Below are 22801 nucleotides of genomic sequence, written 5' to 3'. Positions count from 1 at the left end.
CACAACACAGCCTGTACTCACCACCTCACCAACCAGACCCACTCCCAGCTCAGGTACCATTGTTTCCCATCTCTCTTATTGCCTTTTAGAACTTCCCTGTCTTCTGAATCCAGGTCCCATAGCCAAGTGACATAGTTTTTATACTGGAGGGTCAGAGCTTTTCCTTGCTTATCACACTTTTGGAACATCTCTTCTGGGAGTTTTTCTCACTTCTAACTATATACATCTTCCAATGGGTCTCTTCTGCCACAGTGCTGTTTTTTTAAGAGTAGACCAGACATATGATAGTTATCTCACATACTATTTATTGCCATGTCCATATATATTAAAATTATTCTTTTGTGTGGCAAATTTTCACCTGTTATACAGATGTTATTGTCTGTATATTTTAAAATTTAATTTAATTTCCAATTTTTTTTTTTATTTGGGATATAATCCAATTATATTTTCCTGGGAAAGACTAGTTTATTATATAGGATATGTACTAAGCTGTCAGTTTAGGTAACTTTTAATAGCTGGCTTACTCCAGTTTTAATCACTGATGTCTATATGTATCTGCTTAAGTACAAGAGGGTCCTGGCTCACCTACTCGGTTTAGATTTCTTCTGCTTTTCTTGGTAATTTTTAAGTATGTCTTTCTTTGTATGGAGTTAAGGTTGACATGTAGATACATCCCTAAACGTAACTATACCTTAACATGGCATTGAAAAGCAAAGATTAAGGACCTCTTTTCCTTATTTTTTGTTGTTGTTAGTAAATACCATGAGGAACTTTCAGGCTCAACTCTGCTAAGAGGTGATGGGAAGTTTTTTCCTTCAAAATTATCAGCATTCAAAATATTACCCAGGCCTCACATGTAAATGCATACACAGTGTACCTCCATTTGTACATATTAGCACTGGCTATTTACTATTTTTTTTGAGTGTGTAAAGAACATCTTGTGAATGCAATACTCAATTTAAGTCCCATAAGTGATGTGAGTACTGAAACCCAGACAGTTGTTAGTGCAGCAGTCTATTCTGGCTAACCAGCCCTGTAAAGTTTTTGAATAAATTCTTCCTATTTAGTCAGAAATAGCCTTTCTGATCTGGACACTAAAAACTCACTGCTTCACTTTGTATAATGATGTCTTAATAATGCCTTTTACCCAACTTTCCTCATCAACCTCTAGCACAGATTTCTGATACACAAGAGTACAGATTCTTTGTGGGTCCAAAGATAGAAGGCTGGGTTGGCCTTTGGAGGGCTATTGACTGATCTCATCACTATTACATCTGAGCAACAAATACAAAGTAAAACAAGCAAACTGGGAACCAAGCAGCTGCAAGAGGTGAAGACTCAGAGGGACTTTCCCTTTCTTCACAGGTCGTGCTTCCTGCAGCGCCTCTGGGGATCCACATTATAACACTTTTGACCACAAAGTCCATAATTTCATGGGAAATTGCACTTATACCCTCTCCAAAGTATGCACTGTCTCTGAGAGTCTTCCATACTTTGATGTGTCCACAACAAATGAGCACAGAGGAGCCAACACCAAAGTCTCTTACGTGAAGTCAGTGCATGTGGAAGTCTATGACAATCAGATTTCTCTTCTGAAAAACAAGAAAGTGAATGTAAGAAAATACCTATTTAAAAGATATATATAATTTTTAACTGACATGCAGATAATTAAACATTACCTCTGTAGAGTTTATAACGAAACTTTGTCTTTTTATTAATAGTATCTACCTCTTTTAATGAGATCTCCAACAAACTTGCTCAGATATTCTCTAATGAATTCCAGTTTCCTTATGCACAAGATCCTATCTTTCAGTAATCTGTACTAGCTGCTGGAAGTTGTAGGAGTCCCAGCAGCCATACACTAACTTTTACAACTTGCTGTACAGGTGAATGGTCGCAGAATGAACCTGCCTGTATTTATGGAAAAGAAGATCAGTATTCAAAGCAGTGGTGGATATGTTCTACTGGAAACTGACTTTGGGCTGTGGGTGAGATATGATGGAAATCATTACGCAGAAGTCTCTGTGCCCTCTAATTACAGTGGTCTGCTCTGTGGCCTCTGTGGTAAGTGGTGCTGGTAATTACTTAAACTTTTTTTCTTAGCATGTAGAAATTACAAGAGTAGTTTGTCTTGTGAGTTTCTGATTATTCTTTGGTTTGGATCATCTGAAGCTTCCTAGTTCAATTACCCCTTCATGGGTTTTTCACACTTTCAAAGCAGTAAATCTACCTAGGAATATAACTGTGCAAATAGCACTGTTTAATTTTTAGTCCAACATTCTACATGTAGGATGCCAGAAAATGAGTAGGGTTTGTTTTAGATAAGTTTTTTCTTGGATGCCATGTAATCTAGTTACATAGGAACTTACAGACTTCCTGCTTCGAGTGCCTGAGAGCAGCTCTTGTCAGTCATCAGAACAGAATTCTGCTCTAATTTTGCCCAGTACAGACTGATGTTACATATATATTCTCCCCATCTCATTTTAATTTATTTTACAGCCAGAAACCTAGGTTTTTCCTACAGGTCTGAACTTCATGTGTCCCATAAATCTCTTTTTACCCTCACAGGTAATTATAATGGTGATCCAAATGATGACAATATAAAGCCCAATGGTGACACTGCAAGCGGTTCCACTGATCTTGGAGAAAGCTGGCTTGTGCCTCAGAATAACACCATGTATGTATAATAATTTATTCACATGGCATTTGCTGAGCAAACTCTTAAAATCAAATGTTCTTCTACTCACTCGCTTTTTCATCCAGTACCATTCTACATCTTCCAGCTGCCCATTAGAAGTAGGGAGCTGCACTTTTACATAAACCAGAGAATGATATTAGGGCTTCTCTCCTTTAAGTCTCATTTTCCAAAGCAGGAACTGTCTGTTGAGTGTGAGGGGGGATGGTACATCAGTCCAGTTCCCTAATTGGAAACCATAACTGTTTGGATCCCATAGCTCTTCTTTTTTCAGCTAAGAATAAGCCTTTGAATCACCCAGAAGGGATCAAAAAAGGAGTCCATTCAGTGAGAGGGCTGACATCAGCTTTACAAAGAAGCTGGATAAAGTCTTGTGACTGAAATAAAATGCACTCTTTTGTGCAGGGTTGACATATATTAATTTTCCACTGAAAATCTGATAGTAAGAGTTGTGACACATGTTTGATTTGCTTGCTTTCCCCAGATGCTCCAGTGGTGGGACAGAAGAGCAATGTGATCCTGTGTTGGAGAGTGAAGCGGAGAAAAAGACAGCATGTGGCATGATCACAGACCCAACAGGTAGTGTGTTGGTAGATCTCTGTGAGCCATGTGATGGAGCATGGTCTAGCTTGTTTTGTCCCTTCTGTATAGTCTCTTTTTCTGAGCTCATATTGGAAGCATATAAAACCTCCAGTGTGAATGGCCAACGTAAAACCCATAGGTGCCTGGTCAGGATATGTCATCTGTTCAGACAGTGCCAATGTGTCCATGAATTTTATCTGAGAACATGTGCAGGGAACCATAGCTGGTCTTTGTGTTATAGTGACTCTCATTCTGCTTGCTAAAAGAAATAGTTCAGAGGGCACTGTCAGTGTGTGTATTATAGATAGTTTATCTGAAATTCTGTATATGGTCCCTATAGTTGTAGAATTAGTGATATGCCTAGGCAGCAAAGCTTGATTTATTTAAGCTATGTTGTATCAATCATGCAAAAAGAAGAAAACCTGATCCAGAGAGCCCATTCTCATATTGTGCATCTTGTATCCATTTCAAATACTGGATTAACTTATTTAACGCAGCCTGGAGCACTCACAATGTGTTTGCTGTGAAAGAAAACACATGGTGGTCACAGTCTTAACATTGCAGTGGGTTTTTTCTATCTTTCTATATATCCTTCTTGTTTTACACAGGAATCTTCAAGGACTGTCACACCAAGGTGCCTCCACAGAATTTCTTTGAAAACTGTGTTTATGACGTATGCTTCACTGGGGGACAGGCAACATCCTTATGCTATGGACTGCAGGCCTATGCTGAATCGTGTGTCAATGCTGGGATATGTATAGAGTGGAGGAATGCTACTCTTTGCCGTGAGTGTTGTGATATAAATATCTATTCTGAATTTTAACTTCATTGTTCTCTATCTTTTCCATGCAAGTTATTTCATTTTACGTAATGTTCTGAGTATAGTTTCTCTTTTATAATGTCTTGAGCCTGCTTCAGATTCAGAACTATTCCAAGATTTGTATAAACCACTAATTTTTGAGAACATTAGGATACATGCAGATTAAATCCTTGAAGTTCTATAATGTTTATAATTTGCTATTAGTTTCTTGGAAAAGTCTGATTACATTCAACTGTGTCTTATGTGAACTTCTGCATTGGAGAAATAAGTCCCTTTGCTTCAGTGAAAATCTACCATCCTCAAAGTAAGTGGAGCTGGTAGTCCTCCATAAAACATGCTTATCAATGGCTTTTGGTTAAAAAAAAAAAAGTGACCTTGAAAAGCAGCTGTTTCTAGGAAGTGCTCTATTTCTCTCTAAAGCAAAGAAATTGAGTGTTATCACTTATCTCTCAATTAATTCTCTTCAGAATGACCTTATGGTAAATTTAATATAATGAAATATTTCTTAGAATAAAGCTTTCCAGGGGTTCCGCTGGTGCTGATTTTAAGCAACACTGGACACCTTCCTGCTTCCCAGACATACAATCATAGGATCGTAGAATGGTTTGGGTTGGAAGGGACCTTAAATATCATCTAGTTCCAATGCCCCTGCCATGGGCATAGACACATTCCATTAAAACATTAAAACTTGCTCAAAGTCCCATCCAACCTCGTCTTGAATAATTCCAGGAATGGGACATCCACAACTTCTCTGAGCAGCATCTTCCAAAGGACATTTAAGTCCACAAACTACACACCTGGAGAGAAAAAAAAGAAGTCCTCTAAAGGTCAACCATACTTAAATAAACCACAATTGTTTTCTATGCTTTTTTTGTCTTATACTAATTTTTATTATACCAGTTACCACTGGACTACCTTCTGCAGCTCTGCACCTTTTTTCTTTTTCTTTTCTTTCTTTTTTTTTTTTTTTTTGATATGATCAACAATTAGCTCTGCATTTAAAATAAACCATAAAAAAATGGACAGGTTCTAGGAGCTGGTCAGTTTGGAAAAAGAATCATTGTGATAAAGCACCCAGTAAGTCAGCTCTGAAAGGACAGAGCACAGAGAATTCATATATAAAAAGAAGACAGAGGAAGAAATAAGCTTCTAACCCTCCAAATCAGATTAAAGCTGTGGACATCCAGACTCCATAGTCTGAGGCCATAGGCCAGGACCTAAATATCTATGGCTTGATTTTAGTAATAGAGAAAACTCAGTGACATTAGAAAGATTGACTCTTGAGTGCTCTTTTCATCAGTGATTCAAATAAAAACTCAATTAAGATCCTGACCGAGGGATGGAAGTCTGGATAGATGACTGGAGATGTTGGCTGTAATTGTCACACAGGACTAAGAGACCCTGTTGTAGGGACAGAAATAAATGAGAGTCATATGTAGTGATTTATAAGAGAATCCAGCCAAACCCATGTTTTCCTGTGTTTTTTTAGATGACAGAAATGGACAAATACTTTGGGATTTCTGTAAAATGTAATGTTATCCCTGGGGACCATGTTTTGAGTGATAGAAGCCCAATTCTACCATAAGCTGAGGGGTGTGAAAGTATATTGTTCTCAAGGAGACTCAGTGAAAGACAGAGTGTGATTTTTAGTTCTATTTTGGAATACATGGCAGGCGTTCAAATAGTAACTACGGTAATGGGGATATACCAGCTGGTATGGCAAAAGATTCTTCTATTTCCTTAACTGGGTCACTTTACACCTTTAAATCAGCAGAAAAAAGTTTGCTGAACCAAGCACAATTAGTCATGTGTGATCACATCAGACCTACCCTCAACCGAGCCTGCAACATTTGACTTGTGAGGGGAAGCACAAGGGGTGCCCACGTGTCTTGCCCACCTCTATCAGAAGCCATCCATCTCCCTCAGCAAGAAATTTCTTTGTACTCAGCACTCTCCTGTCAGACTTTCTAACGGCCATTTTGTATATTTTCAAGAGAAAACAGTGAAAAAAACAGGAAAACTTTTATTAGGATTGCCCTTTTGAGTGATCTTATTTTTTCCCTTCATTTAGCAATGTCCTGTCCTGGAGGCAGCATCTACAAGAGCTGTGGTACTAGGTGTCCCTCTACCTGTTTGAACATCTCAGCAACTGATTCCTGCAGTTCTTTGCCAGTGGAAGGTTGCTTCTGTAAGGAAGGCTACGTTTTGAGTGGAGACAAATGTGTGCCAGAAAGCAACTGTGGTTGTATTGATGAAAAAAACCAGTATCACCAGGCAAGTCACCTCAGACATTTAAAGAAAAAAAGGAAAAAACCAAAACCAAGGGATCTCATTCGTTATCAGAGTGAGGGAAAAAAACATGTTAATAACATGACACAATTCATATTTACACCATTAATAATTTCAAAATAGACTTACTTTGTCATCTTTCTTGATCCATGTGTGGCTGCAATTGCCCAAATGACCATATATCTTGCGCATTCTAACAGTAGTAATATGATTTTCCCTTATGGTTTTACCTTCCTATTTACCTTATAATATATGCTGCTACATTCTATTTTTCCATATAGCTGAACGAAAGCTGGTTCACCCGTTATCCCTGCACTGAGCGCTGCACGTGCAAGGCAAATAACACCATTGAGTGCAAATCCTGGGAATGTGGAGTCCAAGAGGAGTGCAGTATTCAGGATGGTGTGCTGGGCTGTCATGCCAATGGTAAGTCCTGCCTGAAAATCACCCCAATGTCAATTCCATAATTAGACCCTCTTCTTCTAGCTTTATTATAAATATCTTTTCATATGTGATAGTAAAGAAGTCCCAACTGACTGCTGCCAGTGCTGAGATGAAAATGCATGATGTTCTGTCTTGCAAGCACAGATGCCTCCTGTTGTAGTGAATATCAGCAAAAACTGATGCTGCCCAAAAGTCTGCAAGGCTGCTTGGATTCTATTTGTCCTGATAATGAAAATTCAAGTCCCACATCACAAGTGCTGCAAGCTTTAAATTTGGTTGCATTTCTGTGAGAATTGTATTTCTGTGGGCCTGTGTAATGATAAGTGCATTATGTATTGATGTATATATATGTAATTTTATTTACTTTTATATTTACATTTATATTTATACAGTTAATAATGTATTTTTATATAGATAAGTAGAAAAACTCTGTATTACTCTCAACTATACTATAAATCATAGCTTCAACAGCATATAGAAATGGTTGCTGCCAAGTAATATAGAAATTTGCTGCCAAGTTGTCATTCTGTATATAATTTGCAAATTAAATTTAGGAGATGCTTTCTGGAAACTTCTTATTTCCAAATAAATGTTACTGGCATGAAGGTGAGATGCCTCTGTGGAAGTTTGCCCACATAATAATGATCAGGATGAGGTTGCTACACTAAAGCAAATTGCTTTGGTCAGCTGAGTCCATGGTGAAATCCAGTACAAAATTCTTAAATAGTTTTTTCACCTTCAGGTCAAGCCACATGTCAAGTGGTAGGAGATCCCCATTATTTCACTTTTGATGGAATGAAGTACACTTTCGTGGGAACCTGCACCTACACTTTGGTTGAGGTTGTCAACACTGCCACCAATGTCATTCCTATAACCATACTTGGCAAGAATGAAGACAGAGGACTAAGAGGGGCCACATACCTGAAAGAAGTCTACATAGATGTGCATGGTGTACGAATCACCCTTCAGAAAAACAAAGGAATCCTGGTAGGTGGTGGTGCTCTTTATTCTGGCAAGAAGTATCTTAAAATTCGCTCACTTAGAGTAGCTGTAGGAAAAAGGATCTTCACATTTCCTAAAGAATATGTATACATATGCTTAATACTTGTGGGCACCTCCATTAAATGGATGTCATGAGGAAATAAAATTTCTCACTAGTTCCCAAGGCTTCTGGTTTGGGCTTACTGTTTTATTGTCCATATCTTGGAGATTAAACCCAGGGCCTCCATACTGGGGAATTGTTCCCTGAATTAGACTGTGGGACTCCCTACTTCAACGGCTTTTATCAACCCAGTCACCTATAGTGAGCCAGGCATAATGCATCAGTCTAAAATAACATGGGGAGCCATGGCAATACTGGAGGCAGGTAATCTACCCCATAGGTGAGAAAGACCTTGCTCACTACCAGGGATCTTTCTAGCTCCCTGTTAAAAGCAGAGGATATGAATCCTGCCCAGCCCTCCTCAGCTAAAAGGCTGATTCCTGCCACCCATAGCTGGAATATGCAATGGTGGAAATGTAAACAGCTAAAATTGTCACAGAGAAATCTTCAGCACTGCTAGGAATATAGATTGTGAGCTTTCATGGAAGAATGTCCATACTGACAAATGACACATCTCTCCAGCTGGACAATGAGAGAGTCTACACTCCAGTGCAGAACCGACTGCAAGGGGTATCCATTGGAAATGTTGGCAGATTTATAGTAGTGGAAACCGACTTTGGTGTGATAGTGAAATATGACGGCAATCACCATCTGGAGATCACCCTCCCACGCTCTTATTTCTCACAGGTAAGGTTTAGTATACAAATATCTGGAGTTGTTTCAAAAGCGCTGCTTTGTGCCTTTACTTCTAGTTCCTTTTATTCCTGTGTTTTGCTATTGCATCTTTTGCTGTATTGTAAAACATAATTGTTTTCCTTTCTATTTTTTTTTCTCTTTACAACAATTTCTTTGTGTTCCAAGGGGAAAGTTAAAGAAAATTACCTGTCATGGGGAATACTTCTAACTTAGAGAAATAGCAGCTTGAAACCTTAGGGAATCACAGATTTACTGCAAACTCTGTTTTGTTTCTCCATGGGTGCAGTCAGAATGTCTGAAATGTCTGGTATGGGATTGGTTATTGTTGGTGATTTGGTCACATTATTTCATAGGCAACAAATAAGAAGTTATTGGGGAAGTTGATGCAAAGAGGTCATGCTTAAAATACGGTTCTTTTCCATCTGCAGGTGCATGGCATGTGTGGCAATTTCAATGGTAATCGTGAAGATGATCTGTCCTTGACCAATGGTACAGTTGTCACTGCCCCACAGTTTGGAAATAGCTGGGAAGTGGAGAAAGACAGTGATAAGGGGTAAATGTTAAATAATTTTCATACCTCCCATCTTACTTCAGGAAACAGTGAATTGTTTTAAATTGTTTTGACTCTTTGCTACTTCGTAACCTATAACCAACGTACATGAGACCTTTTTCTTCTTGAATTTGAAGCTATTCCCCACAGGAAAACACTGCACAGGCCAGAGGGAAACCACAGCTATGGACCTACCTATGTTCTATGGACCTACGTACACACTTGGGGAATGAGTCTTTGGGGCAGTCCAGTGTGGATTCTGTTTATTTTACACTGGTAACACCCAGAGCAGGATGATGGTGCTGGGGAATGGTGAGGGCCAGCTGCTCCCTGGCAGACAGGGAGCCATATGTGACAACATGGCTGAGAAAACAATGGCCTCACCAGCCCAGGTCCATCCCACTCTACATGAGCGAGGCAAGCAGGGAAGCCCCATGGATGGAAGCCAAGGTCAGCCAGGCTCAGTCAAGTTCACCACAGAAATTTGCTGTGATGAGACAGACCCAAAGTCAAGCTGTGAAGTCAATCCTCTAATCAGGTTCAATTTCAATGAGAGTAACAAGTGTCAGACACAGTGTGGTGGTTGTCAAGCAAGTCTACTTCTGCCGAGTCTTTCATTCATTGACAGAAGGAAGTCATAGTCTCCAGTCTTTTCTACTTTTCAGTGGAAACAAACTTTTCAATTTCAGTCTGTCTTATAGCAGCCTGTGTCCATTGCTTTCTTGCAGTTGTTTGCCAGACTTAAGAGAAGATGATAATCCTCCTTGCACTGCTGAGAATAAACAAGTCATTGAAGGACAGTGCAACGTTCTAAAATCAGACAAATTCAAAGTATGCCATAGTCTAGTCAACCCTGACGACTTCATAGAGATCTGCATCTATGATATGTGCCAGTATGATGGTATGAAGTCTGCTCTCTGTGACATAGTTCAAGTCTATGTTGACACCTGCAAGAATCATGGAATCACCATTAAATGGAGAAATAGTACATTCTGTCGTAAGTACACAAGCAAGTGAAAAAACTGAAACCTGAATGAATGATAGCAGGAGAAACTTAGCAGAATTAGGTGAAAAAGTTATGTAAAAGAAAATTAAATCTAAATTCTCACAAAATGCAATTCTACTATCATGATTCCATTGCTGCACTGAACTGTGTTCAGGTTCAGATAAACCCAGAGATAACCCAGAACTAGACAAGTTATGGATATGAGCTTGGAGTGAGAATGGTATCAGTAACCAAATGAGATATTGTAGTGAGTCTAAAATGAAGAAATAGTATAACCAGAAGACTGAAAGAAAGAGGGATACTGTGTTAGGGGACTCGCTCAATGCTACTCACTGTGATTTGAACGAAAACTGTCAATTTGCCCAGTTGTTTATTACAGACTCTGTTCTCAGATTAATTTCCAGGGTGTGTGCCTCACACCACCTGTTCAACAAAGCTACAACCAAATTATGTAAAAATTAGTACAGCTCATGTAGTGGGGTTTTATCTGTGGCAGTTTTTTTACAATTTAGTATTATATTGTGGGATTATCACATAATGTTGTGGAGGACAAAATAGTTAACTGGTTAAAAACCAAGTCAGATCAATGTTTAATAGATCTGAAATACCTAGTTTCCTCCTTGCCATGAGTGAAGGAAAATACTAGACTAACAAACCTTTCATCATGTTACACTCTTTCTTGAACTGTACATTATGCATGTCTAGGCACTGGCAGAAATAGGGTTTAGAGCTAGATGAACCTGCAGTCTGACAATGCATATCTGCTGCTCTTGCACATCTGTAGTTAAGCTAAATTTGCACCTGATTTGCATCAATGGAGAGTTGAATATTTTAAGGAATTTGCCTTTCAGGGTGTCATTTCTAGCAGTGCCCAAAGAGGCATTTGCAGCTGAACTGGAATACTGAATCCAGATAATCTTGTGCCAGGTGGTTCAGTCGTACCTGTAATAAAACTGAATAAGCAGTTCCAGATAGCATTCTTTGGTTTGTTTTTTGTTGGCTTTTTTTTTTTAAATAAAAACCAGCTGATGATCAAAATCAGCTATCAAAAGGCAGTTCTGTACTACCATTTCATAGGCCAAAGTGTAGCTTTCAGTGTTTGCAGGGCACTTTTAAATGTATTTAATAACGCCGGCTCTGTTCTTCCACGCAGCATTGCCCTGCCCATCCCACAGCCACTACAAAGACTGTGTCTCTCCCTGCCCGTCAACATGCAGTGACATTTTTGCCTCTTCCCTTTGTGAGAAGACGGAAGAGTGCACAGAGGGCTGTGAATGTGATGATAATTATGTGCTCAGTAATGGCAACTGTGTGCCTCTCAGCAGTTGTGGCTGCAGGGATGATGACAACAATTACTACAGCGTAAGTAGTTTGTGGAGCAAATCTCTGACTTCAAAACCTGTAGAAAATTGGTTTCCTGTCCATCTTAATATGAAAGAGAGAGAGAGATCAAAGACTTCAGGGTCTACCTCCTAAACACTTTTCATCTGATTAGTGAAAGCTGCAGGCTTGGGTATTTGGAGATATAGAAGCTTGCACCTGAGGCCAAAACTGAGGCCTATTTGAAACCAGTCAATTGATCAGTTATTCAGGCAGTCTGTCCTAGTCCGGTTTTGTGTTCAAATTCTCATGTTGAGGACAGTAAGATAAATGGACTGAGATCCCCTCTCCCAGGCTCTTTGCAAAACTACACTTAAGCAGTTGTGGAATTGCCAACTGGACAAGGTTGCGCCTAGCTATTGTCCACACCTTGGCTATTGAACTTCCATTGCACTGCAAAGCTGAGCACCTTGATAACGTATTATTAACACAACTTGTGTCCAGGCTGGGGAGACATGGATAACTCCACACTGCACCAAAAGATGTCAGTGCCAGAAGAATGGTGTCATCAGCTGTAAGAGCTATAGCTGTGATTCTAGAGAAACCTGCGTGATCAAAGATGGAAAACACAAGTGCAATCCAACAGGTATGTGCAAGCAGGTCTTCACATGGGGTTCACTTGAGGGCTTCAGAAGGAGGAGGATGTGGGTGTCCATTCTTTCTTTCATGGCTATTCCACTCTTTCATGGGGAAAGAAGGCAACTCTGACTGTGTTGTTGACAACATGTTACTCAATACAAAAAGGCCGCAGTTCTCATAACAGAAGGTTCCTATTACATACAGATAATTTGTAGAGGGAAATGGATACCTGGATATAATTTACTTATATCTAGAAATTTGACAGTTCATTCTGACTAGTTTGAATAAATTTTTTTTTAAAAATTCACACTGCGTCTACTGAACCCAAAACTCAGTTTGGGAATCTGATCACAATTACCCTGTTTTTTCCATTTCATGTTGATTTGAAAACAGAAAAAAAAACAAAAACCCAAAAAAAACCACCAAAAACCAATAAGCAAAACCAGGACAGAGCAGATCTGGACAGATAGGTCATAGGTCAGTCAGAGGACTTGGGTGCTTTTCATTCAACATTTGTGTTGGCTAGGCAAAGTTAATCTCATATTCTCTAGGGAGGCTGGGTTGATTAGGAGAGAGCTTGTTGCATAGCATCCCTACACTTCAGTTTTGAAGAATAGCATGGCATCAGTCCTACTGTATTGAGGATCAACACAAAAGCATAAGGCAAATCCAGTGTTCCCCTGCTACATTTTGGCAATATATCTTAGAAGAGGTGCCCCAGCAATTTTAAGGATAGCCTTGCTATGCCTTGCTCCTGGCATAAACGTTTACTCTGTGTTCAGTGATTAAGGAGAATACAGAGATGATAGTCACTGTATCTGATTGTTAGGTCTGGTAAACCCAATGATCAGTTTAGTAACCTCACCAGAAATCAATGACAGCAAAACTAAACATTGCTTTTCAAATTTGTAACAACACATGGCAGAGGTTATGAAAACAACATCTCTCGTGAGGCCACTTCAAGCTGTGCTTGTGGCAGTTATTCCTCTGCGGAGGGCTAATGTGCACAACTTAGTCTCAATAAATTCTATAAACCCTAATGTTCTGCTTCAGCTCAGCTGGCTCACAGTGGTTCTCAGCAGAGGAATGAGTTTCTCTGCCCACCTCTCCATCTGAGTGTCCATTCACTAGAGTGAAGCCTGAGCACCCATCTTTACTTTCAGACCTGCATGCTAGCAGCAACCATTTTTATCTAACATTTTAAACCAATCCATGCATGGGGTCTGGCACATGCATATTTAGACTGGAGAGTAATGAAGCTCTTCCCTTTCAGGTTTTGGGAGATGCCAGGTCATGGGCGACCCACACTACGTCACCTTCGATGGACTGGTGCACCACTTTCAAGGGAAATACACGTATATTCTGGCTCAGACCATCCCTGACTTACCTGACACTCTGACACAGTTCAGCATTGAAGGCATGAACTATCCTTTACGTGGAAGTCGACACATTACTTACCTGAAAGAGATGCTCATCAATGTTTACAACCACACAGTGCGATTCAGACAGAACAAGCAGGTTCTGGTAAGTCTCTCCCTGACTGCAGAGCACAAAGAAAGGCCCTCCCTTAGAGTAAAACACCTTTGAGTAATGGACTTCTTTTTTGAAGAATTAGAGTATGACAGAGAACTGTATTATTACATCAGTGCTATGAGGCAACTGCAAATGAGATTTTCAGTTGTGTGGAGTCTTTTTTCTCCATAGCTATGAAAGATACAATTCTACTTCAAACAAATAAATTAATAAATATATTTTTATCAATGAAACCCCAAATATCCCAAGGCTTACAATAAAGCCACACAAATTTTTATCAGTGGTAAGGAAAGGTTTGTTTTATGATAGGATAATTTAATTTTCTTTCTCCTTATTGGAGTGTAAAAGTATATATAGCTGCTATATTACATTTTTAGCTCAATACTAGAAATTTCTTAGGATGATATGAAGTACTGTGTTCAGATCACTTTCCACAATTCATGATTTTGTTAACTTAAAAAAATAAATGCTCTTAAATTAACTGATATATTTATCATAAAACCAGAGTATTCAATTGTAGCATTGACCTGTACTGAAACCAGATTTTAATTTGGCCTATATATATTGAACTTTAATTTTTTCTTTCCTTGTTAGTTGGATGGTGTGAGGGTGAGGCCCCCTGTTCGGCCTCATGAAGGTATTCGTATATATCAGAGGACAACAAGAATTCACCTGGAGACAGATTTTGGCTTATACCTGAGCTTTGATGGCAATCAAAATGCAGGTAAGTGATACTAAAAGACTGTGCAGAAATATTTATGCACTGACCCCAAAAATGTTCGCATTCCAGAGGAGGTTTAAACCCATGGCGAAACTTGAAATCTTCACCCTTTGAGCTTATGGTCCTATGGGATATGAAATACCAGAAAACAACAATAAAAAGTGTTTCCAGAAAAAGCCATAAAACTGGCATTTCTCCCTCTGGATCCCACTGAACTTAGGAGAAATGAGATGTAGAGTCAGACTGTCATATATTTTTTTCATGTTAAGTAAGGTCTGAGTGATAAAAACAAAAGCGAATCACTTTAAATTGCTAATTGGGATGATGGGGTGAAGTCTTAACCCAGTCACAAGAGTCATAGGACTGCGATCCTGAAGCTATACACTGTGAGTATATAATTTTGCATACTTCCTCTCAAGCCTACTCCAGATAATCCCATTCTTTAGTGTTTGTCAGGACTTTTGCAAGGCATATACACAAGTCACTCATGTAAGCTGAACACACATTACCTCCTCTGTTCAAAGCAGAGTTAGTCCTGATTTACAACTATAGCTATATAGCTATAGTATTTCTGAGTGTATGGTGAAAGTGCCAGGCTATTTATTTACATGGCCATCATTCCAAACCCTGAAATTCCAACTGCAGAAAGCAAATGTCTGTCTATAGAAATTCTGTTTCTCAATGATCAAGTGGATTGTAAGTGAAGGGCAAAAAGTGGGTGATGCATTCAGTTTGCTGCAAAGCAGTAAGCAGCGTGCACTAAAAGCACCCAGGCGGTGATGTCATGTTATATAAAAACTTGCAAGAAATTGCTTTTTATCATGATTCATGTTGCAGAGCACAGAAACTGTGAATACATGTATGAACAGCTATGTTCAGGTCTGTGCTCATATGCTACGTCTTAAGCCCATGTAACATTACCAGCTTCAATCTGAATCATGACATGTGGCACTTGGCATTGATTTCCACCTCTTCCATACACTTGGTGACAAAAATTTCTGTGTAACAGCTTTTTTGCCTTCTGACTTTCCCTAGACATAAAGCTGGCTACCACCTACAGAAGCAGAGTGGAAGGCTTGTGTGGAGACTTTGATGGGAGATACAGAAATGACTTCACAAATCCAGATGGTGTTTGGGTGAGGAATGTGAATGTATTTGGTGAAAGCTGGAAAGTTCCTCTGAAAAGAAGCTCTCGTCTCAGGTACTTGATTTGCTATTTAATATCCACAGCAAGCACTGCCACTAGAAGTGAGTGAATTAAGCCATAGTTAACCTCTAGGAATAACTACACTGTCCTTTTTCTGTCTCATCTTTCTTCTTCCCTTTTTTTTTTGTGTAGTGACTTTTCCTGTTCATCACTAAGGTGAACCATCAGTGCCCTTCTATCTGGCCAAAAGAGGCCTGAACTGTCAATGCATCAGTCCAGTTCAGTTTCCCTCTTTGGAGTCACAGCCATTACAACTGTTAGAGCACAGGGATGAATAACATTTTTGGCAAGCTCATGGTTCCTTGCAAAGATAAATACATGTTGTGCTGAATGGGTCTGAGTGAGTGCAAATCCTGATTCAATGTTAGTCTTTCCTCTGGAATATGAAGGCAGCTTTGAAATCCATCAACATAAATTCACAGTTCCTTCCAGAAAAGGTTCTTGAAGAGTCTGGTTTTCTTGCTTTCATAGCTATCTATTTTTTTTCTACCAGTACACAAAAAGTAAGGACATTCTTTTGACTGTACATGAGCATGATATTTGGGGTCAGGAACATTCTGTGCTAATTACACAACTTCGAAAAAGGCTTTCCTTTCCTTTCCTTTCCTTTCCTTTCCTTTCCTTTCCTTTTCCCTTTTCCCTTTTCCCTTTTCCCTTTTCCCTTTTCCCTTTTCCCTTTTCCCTTTCCTTTCCTTCCTATTGCTTTGAAAGCCCTTTGGAAATTGCTTAGCCACTAACACATTGTTTTTTCAGAAAGTAAATGGAACTATATTAGCAGTCAGGATATATTTTGGCTGCAAAATTTGCCTGCCAGAATAGCAGAAAACAGTATATGGGGCAGTGTTGAGCATAAAGGGGATATGGAGGCTGGCCCGTAGGAGAATTCTGGCATTGCAGGCATGCAGCCCGTTGTTCAGTGAAAGTGAACATATGTCCAAGAAACAGGGCTTTATTCCAGCTGCACCCTTCTGACTAACATTCAAATTTTGGTGAATAGATTGGATGGAGGAGGCAATGGATGAAACATGTATCACGCAGAATTTCCGAAGAGATAACTACAGATATCCTGTTTACTTTAAATATCCATGAATCTCTGAGATGGTAGGAAGTGTTCCAGTACATCTTTGATTTGCTATATCTCCTTCCTACTCAGGAGAAAACGTGAAAGAGAAATAAGCTTACAGTTACACAAGGCAGAAGTATTCTTGCAGTGTTACTCAGAGAGTAGTACCATGAATGCTAGATGTACACAGAACACTGATGATTTCATAATGACTTCATTTACAGACGAGATATCAACTCAGAAAATGAATCTGAGGAGGAACCAGATCCAGGACTTTTCCAAGGCTGCAATGAAAATCAGCTGGAGCAGCAAAACACAACTTCAAGATGTCGAATCCTGACTGACTTAAATGGCCCTTTTACCAAATGTCATTCTGCAGTCCAACCAGATTTCTATTTCACGTAAGTGTCTACTGCAGACAGTTGTTCTCTCCATTTGCAAAATCATTTTGGCAAATAGTTTCTGACAAGAACTATCTTCAGTCATCTGCAGTCTCCAGGGTATTAACAGAAGCTGAAGATAGTAAGTGTCTTTGTAGAACTGGACCAAGTGATTCCACTATCTATATATTTACATATCCTTATTTATTTTAAAATAGTTGTGATTCTCTTTCTTTCCTCTATTGAGAGTTTCCCTTCTCTGTTATCTCTACAAAGCAGCTTTCCTCTTTTCCTACACAGATAAAGCAGCAGTGTTAGGCATTATCCCTGTAGCCTGGAATTTCCAATGTGCTTACAGTTCTCATCCACATTCAGTGAGAATTTAGCACCTGGGTCTATTGGGTAGCAGTTCTAGCTTCATCAAACCTGTGTCATGCCATAGCCAAAGGCTGAAGCTGTCAGTGACACTTTTTGAATTTTTCATGGAGAAGTACAAAAAACAGATTAGTTAAGAGCAACTAACCTGGTATCTTCAAGAAAGTTCCCTCTGCTGTGTTTCAAGGTTGCTCTGCCTCCTACATATACAATTCCTACATACCTAATTCTGAGCTGTATTTGTCCCCATGTTCATCACTCATCATTCATCCATCATCAGACACAAATTTGCCAAGTAGCTGCCAGTTTTCTTTAGTTATGTAGTTGTGCCTAATGTTTTAAGACAGGTAATGCCCACCCCAAAGTCCCTCTTATCTGTGAGAAGAATGTTACAGTATCTCAAGCCAGATAAAGTGGACCACTGGCTTCAATATATATATAATATACTAGTAGGACAGCCTGTTCTACCTGCTTGGTGGTGCCCTGATTTTTCTGAGATGCTGCGTATTTGCAGATTCCATTTATCATGGCTCTCAATGCCTCTGAAAATCAGGCCGTGAATATTCAAATGATGAGCAAAACTGAGAAGGTAGCACTGGCAAACAGACACTGGATAAAACAGAATTCAGTGTCAACATTCAAGGCACATGGACAGGGGAGGTTATCCATGTATTGAAAGAAGTGTGTAGTTCAGATGTAAGACTTAGCAGCACTAAAAAGTGCTCTATAAGCAAGAAGTAGCCCAAAACAAAAGCAGAGAGCAAAGAAGAACTTACTGTCTTAAGTCAGGTAACTGTTTATTGCTTGGTCCAAGGGAGGCTTAGATTGCATATGAGGAAAATTTTCAATTTAGGCCATGGTCTAGTGGTGGACCTGGCAGTGTTAGGTTAAAGGTTGGGCTCAATGATCTTAGAGGCCTTTTACAGCTTTAATGATGCTATGACTCTATATGGACACCTCACATAGCAGCAGCAGCTGCACAACAAATGACCTGATCTTCCCAATCATGTGCTTGGGGTGTCTTTTAATCCTGTTTCCTGTCACCCAGATACTGGAAAACAAAACTAACTCAGAGTGAGGCAGAAAAGCAAATGAAAACAACCACTAACAAATGTGCTGGGAATTACCATTTTCTCATGTTGCACATAGGAGCTGCCTGTTCGATATGTGCGTGGAAGGAGATGAGGTTGCTACCTTGTGTCGCAGTCTGGAGGAATATGTGCTGGCTTGTCAGCAGCAAGGAGTCAGCATGGATGGCTGGAGGCAACAGACAGACTGTGGTAAGCACAGGAAACAGAAAGCAGGGATTCTACCTACAGGACTCTTAAAATCTGAAGTTTAAATCTTTTCCTATATCACATCTTCTCAGGAAGTAAAAAACATGTTGATTCACACTTCACTCACTCTTCACCATTAAGAACGTTTGCTTTGCTGGCCTCTCTTCTGTGTCCTATGCTGACCTTTGCATTTAAACCTCACCTTAGAAAGATATTTAGGAAATCAGAGCTGTCAGCTCCCATCAGAAGTTTCATGAGTGAAAGGTGTCCCCATTCCCAATAGGACAAAAAGTTTAAATTTTGGAGACCATCACAAGCTACAAATCAGAAGGCAAAACATTTCATTTCAAACTCTCTTTAAATCTACAAAACATACTAATTATCTTTTTTGCCTGTGAAATTTCAAGATTAAAAAAAAGATTCAACTGAAAACTCAAAACTTTTCAGACTAAAAAATTATGAAATAAAACTTACAATCATTTCAAACATATTTATCCTCTTTTTTTTTTTTTTTTTAAATTTTGGAGATTAATCAAACCATACTTTCCCTGTGTCTGCTATGGTTAGATGACTTTGTATTTCTGGTGAAACACAGAAAACATTTCCCAAAGTTGTGGAACAGCTCTGGCACTTGAAGGGATGGCAGCCCTGAATGTGTGAGAAGTTGTTTTGAGATCAGTGTACACCAGGAATGAGAGCACAGTATACAAACAGCTTTGATGATGCATTTCCTGACTTTGGAGTGCTTCACTTACAGTTCAGTACTACTACAGATGTATGCACATCTGTGAGTGTGTGTGTGTTCATCATATTGCCTCCTACAAAATGGATCAGAAAGGCAATTCTGTAACTCACTAATACACTGCAGCCCGGTATAACTGGACTCCTTATTTTCACAGGTATATCATGTCCTGCCAACAGCAAGTACAGCTCATGCATGTCTGCATGCCCAGCATCCTGCAACGACCTGACCAGCCCCTCTGAGTGTGAATCACCCTGTGTTGAAGGCTGTGAATGCCTCCCTGGTTATGTTCTTAGTGGCTTTGACTGTGTGCCTTACAAAGAGTGTGGCTGCACATACCTTAACAAATACTATGAGGTACAGTCTCTCTGTGGGTCAGACAGCTCCCACAGCACTATTTTCTCCCGTTAGTTATTTTGACCATCTCCTCATAATTCTCAGCATGTAATTTTGCATTAGAAACATTAGAAACAAAGAGCAACTGTTTGATAAAATTCTGGTTTCTGGAGAAAGGCAAGAGAGGTCAAGATCTCTTGGTCTCCCTCAGAAACTCTGCCTGCCAATCTAAGGGAAACACTTGGAGAAAGTATGTGATAAACTCATGTTAGTTCTTGACCTTTATTACACTCACAGGCTCTAAAGTTTACAACACACCAGTTACAGCAAAATTCCGTGCGTCACTGTGGCCCTGCTCCTCTCAGTGAAGAGTGGTATAGGCAGGGTTGAGAGTCCGTAGAGTTGGGTAGGACATGAAGAAAGCCCTGAGCAAAGCTGGATTCTGAGGAGAACCCTCCACTGTCACTGCAGGATACAACATCTTCATTATTTCATTAGATTTCTGGTTTACCACTAGAGATTTGGTACAAAAAAAGGCCTAAGCCAGTACAGATTTACCATTGATAGGTGGCACTTTTAAGAAAAATGGCAGCTAGCATTTCCATATTGCCTTGGAGGTATGATGTGATTCATCTGCCACTCATCTTCAGCAACAGTTGACCATTTTTGGTTGCACATGTACCCTGCCTGGGGCTAGGATCTCATGCCCCAAACTCTTCTTTTCCTTTCTTTCTTGGGCTATCCTCAAGTTTCAAAGAGCTGCATTAGTAAGCTGCTTTCTTTCTTTTTTTTTCACAAACCTTAATGAAAAACCAATCTGCCCTATTGTCATTCATCAGGAAAGTATTGGAAAGAGTACAGTGAGGGCCCCAGTGCTACATTCATGATTTTTCTGGCTGATTTTATTTGATGTTTTTTAACATCTAACTCCTGTTCTTCCAGATTGGAGAAATATTCACCACTGATGACTGTTCTCAGAAATGCCAGTGCACAGAAAGCTCCACTGTTTTCTGCTCTGACGAAGTGTGTGGGTCTGGTGAAATCTGTGGCATTTCAAACTACAGTCGTGGATGCTACAGGAGTGAGTCAACCACTATCACATTGTCTTTGATGCTATGAAGTCTTGACCTACTTCAAAGGACATCACTGGATTAGGGATAGTTACAAGAGAGAGTGTACAGAAGAAAACCATGCAAGGGATCTTGCTCCGATGTTTCACTGGAGAAAGAGTGTTTCTTTCCCTTATCCATGTTGTCAGATACAAGTAATATGCTAAAATACAGGGGATGTGCAGCATTAGGAGTCAGTGTAATCTAAACAAGAACAGTTCTCTTCAGGGTTGGATTATCTGAGAGTCAAGTGTTTCTCCTTTTTTCCCAGGTGGCCCATGTATGCCAAATCCTTGTAAGAATGATGGCATTTGCTCTGAAACTACCAACAGCACCTCCCTCCACTTCTGTGAATGTTCTGAACTCTACACCGGACCAAACTGCGAGGCTGAAAAAATAGGTAATAAAACTATTTTGTATTTCCCTGTCTGGGTTACACCCACCACTTTCAAAAATGGGTGTAATTATGGAGAAGGCTGAGCTTGCTCTTCATTTTCATTATATAAGTTAGTACCCCAGTGGGTGAGAGCCTGTGGTCATCCAAGCAGAAAGGAGGGCCAGAAGCCCAGTGGAGAGATACCAGAAAACAGGACAGCAGGGCTTGGTACAGCACACAGGACCTGGATCTGACATCACTCCAGAAAGCCACAGAGAGCACAGTATAATCCAAACAGACAGGCAAGAGTGGAGAAAAACCACTTCTCTTCACAGCATGGTTAGCTTTCAGTGACAGGGCTCTTGTTTGTTCTTCAGCTGAAGACCCTGACACAGAGGATTCAGACCACACAATTGCCATCGTCATCGGAGCTGTGGCAGGTGTAGCTGTTATTGTCATTCTCATCTCCTCTACAGTGTACCTGTTCAGGTAAGGCTTTTCCCAGCTTTGTTACATCCAGCAAAGTAAAGACACCTCTTTTAGCACCTGTGAACCTCAAAACTCCCATCAGTTACATACTTGCAAGAGCGGAAAGGAGCCACAGCATTCCGTATCTCTTCTGAGGAATGTGAGGGTAAACTTACCTTTTTTTGGTTTTTTGTCAGGAATGAACATATGTCATTTCTTATACACAGGGCATATGCATCACTTATCATAAAACTCTAGCTTCTCCAAAACCCAGTTCCATTCATGCTCACAGCATTGTTTGATCTCTCACTATAAATAAGACTAGAAATATAAATAGGTTGCTGTTCTTTTTTTTTTTTCCATTGTACAGAAGGAAGAGAAAGGCGGATACAGTTACAGTAACAAGGGATTCTTCTTTGAACGAATGGCCCACGGAAAAATTGGATGCCAGAGTACGTGAGCAAGATTATGGCTGCATTGTGAACAGTGCATTTGATCAAAATGAATCCCCAAATACATACCTATAGTTAACAATATTATTCCTATTCATTTGTCATACTTTTTAGTCTTTTTAGTCTTGTATTTTAATTATTTCTAATACTTTGAGAAGAAATCATAATAAATTTATCATTGTGTTTGTTGAAAACCTTTGAAATTGTTCATTTAAAATATCTCCCAGATCTCACATTGTAGGCCCAAATTGTTCTAACTGACAGAAGAGGCTCTGTCAGTTGTCTTCAAAGGCTGTTTGAGAAACACAAAGTCCAGACAGACCTTGACGGCACAAGTGTGCTGCACAACATCACATACACAACTCTGAGAGATGTACAAACCATAGACTGATGTGGTTAGAATTCAAACTGAAAGAGAGTAGGTTTAGGTTAGACATCAGAAAGTAGGTTTAGGTTAGATTTTAGAAAGAAATTCCTTACTGTGAGGGCAGTGAGGTACTTGAATGGGTTGTCCAGAGAAGTTGTGGATACCCTGTCCCTGGAAATGTTCAGGGCCAGGGTTGGATGGAGCTTTGAGCAATCTGGTCTAATGAAAGGTGTCCCTGCCCATGGCAGGGGG

The 22801-nt window shown here is 39.7% G+C and overlaps 1 protein-coding gene across 1 annotated transcript in view; it reads left to right on the top strand.

Moving 5' to 3' along the window:
* The window catches only part of LOC121671135 (zonadhesin-like), a 22549-nt gene extending 213 nt beyond the window's left edge, over nucleotides 1-22336 (top strand). The window contains exons 2-25 of the mRNA XM_042042380.1: nucleotides 3-53; nucleotides 1366-1613; nucleotides 1887-2064; nucleotides 2569-2677; nucleotides 3180-3274; nucleotides 3886-4062; nucleotides 6169-6371; nucleotides 6668-6812; nucleotides 7573-7817; nucleotides 8455-8619; nucleotides 9057-9181; nucleotides 9907-10175; nucleotides 11338-11546; nucleotides 12009-12150; nucleotides 13417-13667; nucleotides 14271-14400; nucleotides 15433-15598; nucleotides 16892-17068; nucleotides 18572-18702; nucleotides 19599-19798; nucleotides 20720-20858; nucleotides 21158-21286; nucleotides 21640-21751; nucleotides 22101-22336. Coding sequence (XP_041898314.1) covers nucleotides 3-53; nucleotides 1366-1613; nucleotides 1887-2064; nucleotides 2569-2677; nucleotides 3180-3274; nucleotides 3886-4062; nucleotides 6169-6371; nucleotides 6668-6812; nucleotides 7573-7817; nucleotides 8455-8619; nucleotides 9057-9181; nucleotides 9907-10175; nucleotides 11338-11546; nucleotides 12009-12150; nucleotides 13417-13667; nucleotides 14271-14400; nucleotides 15433-15598; nucleotides 16892-17068; nucleotides 18572-18702; nucleotides 19599-19798; nucleotides 20720-20858; nucleotides 21158-21286; nucleotides 21640-21751; nucleotides 22101-22257 — 3953 coding nt within the window. The 3' untranslated portion in view covers nucleotides 22258-22336. The remainder of the gene's footprint in view (nucleotides 1-2; nucleotides 54-1365; nucleotides 1614-1886; nucleotides 2065-2568; nucleotides 2678-3179; nucleotides 3275-3885; nucleotides 4063-6168; nucleotides 6372-6667; nucleotides 6813-7572; nucleotides 7818-8454; nucleotides 8620-9056; nucleotides 9182-9906; nucleotides 10176-11337; nucleotides 11547-12008; nucleotides 12151-13416; nucleotides 13668-14270; nucleotides 14401-15432; nucleotides 15599-16891; nucleotides 17069-18571; nucleotides 18703-19598; nucleotides 19799-20719; nucleotides 20859-21157; nucleotides 21287-21639; nucleotides 21752-22100) is intronic.
* The last annotated feature ends 465 nt before the right edge of the window (nucleotides 22337-22801 follow it).

Source organism: Corvus kubaryi, unplaced genomic scaffold (assembly GCF_017639235.1).
Source record: "Corvus kubaryi isolate FWS band 111438036 unplaced genomic scaffold, C.kubaryi_AGA036_p1.0 37397, whole genome shotgun sequence".
Taxonomy (NCBI): domain Eukaryota; kingdom Metazoa; phylum Chordata; class Aves; order Passeriformes; family Corvidae; genus Corvus; species Corvus kubaryi.
This window is presented reverse-complemented; position numbering and strand designations above follow the sequence as displayed.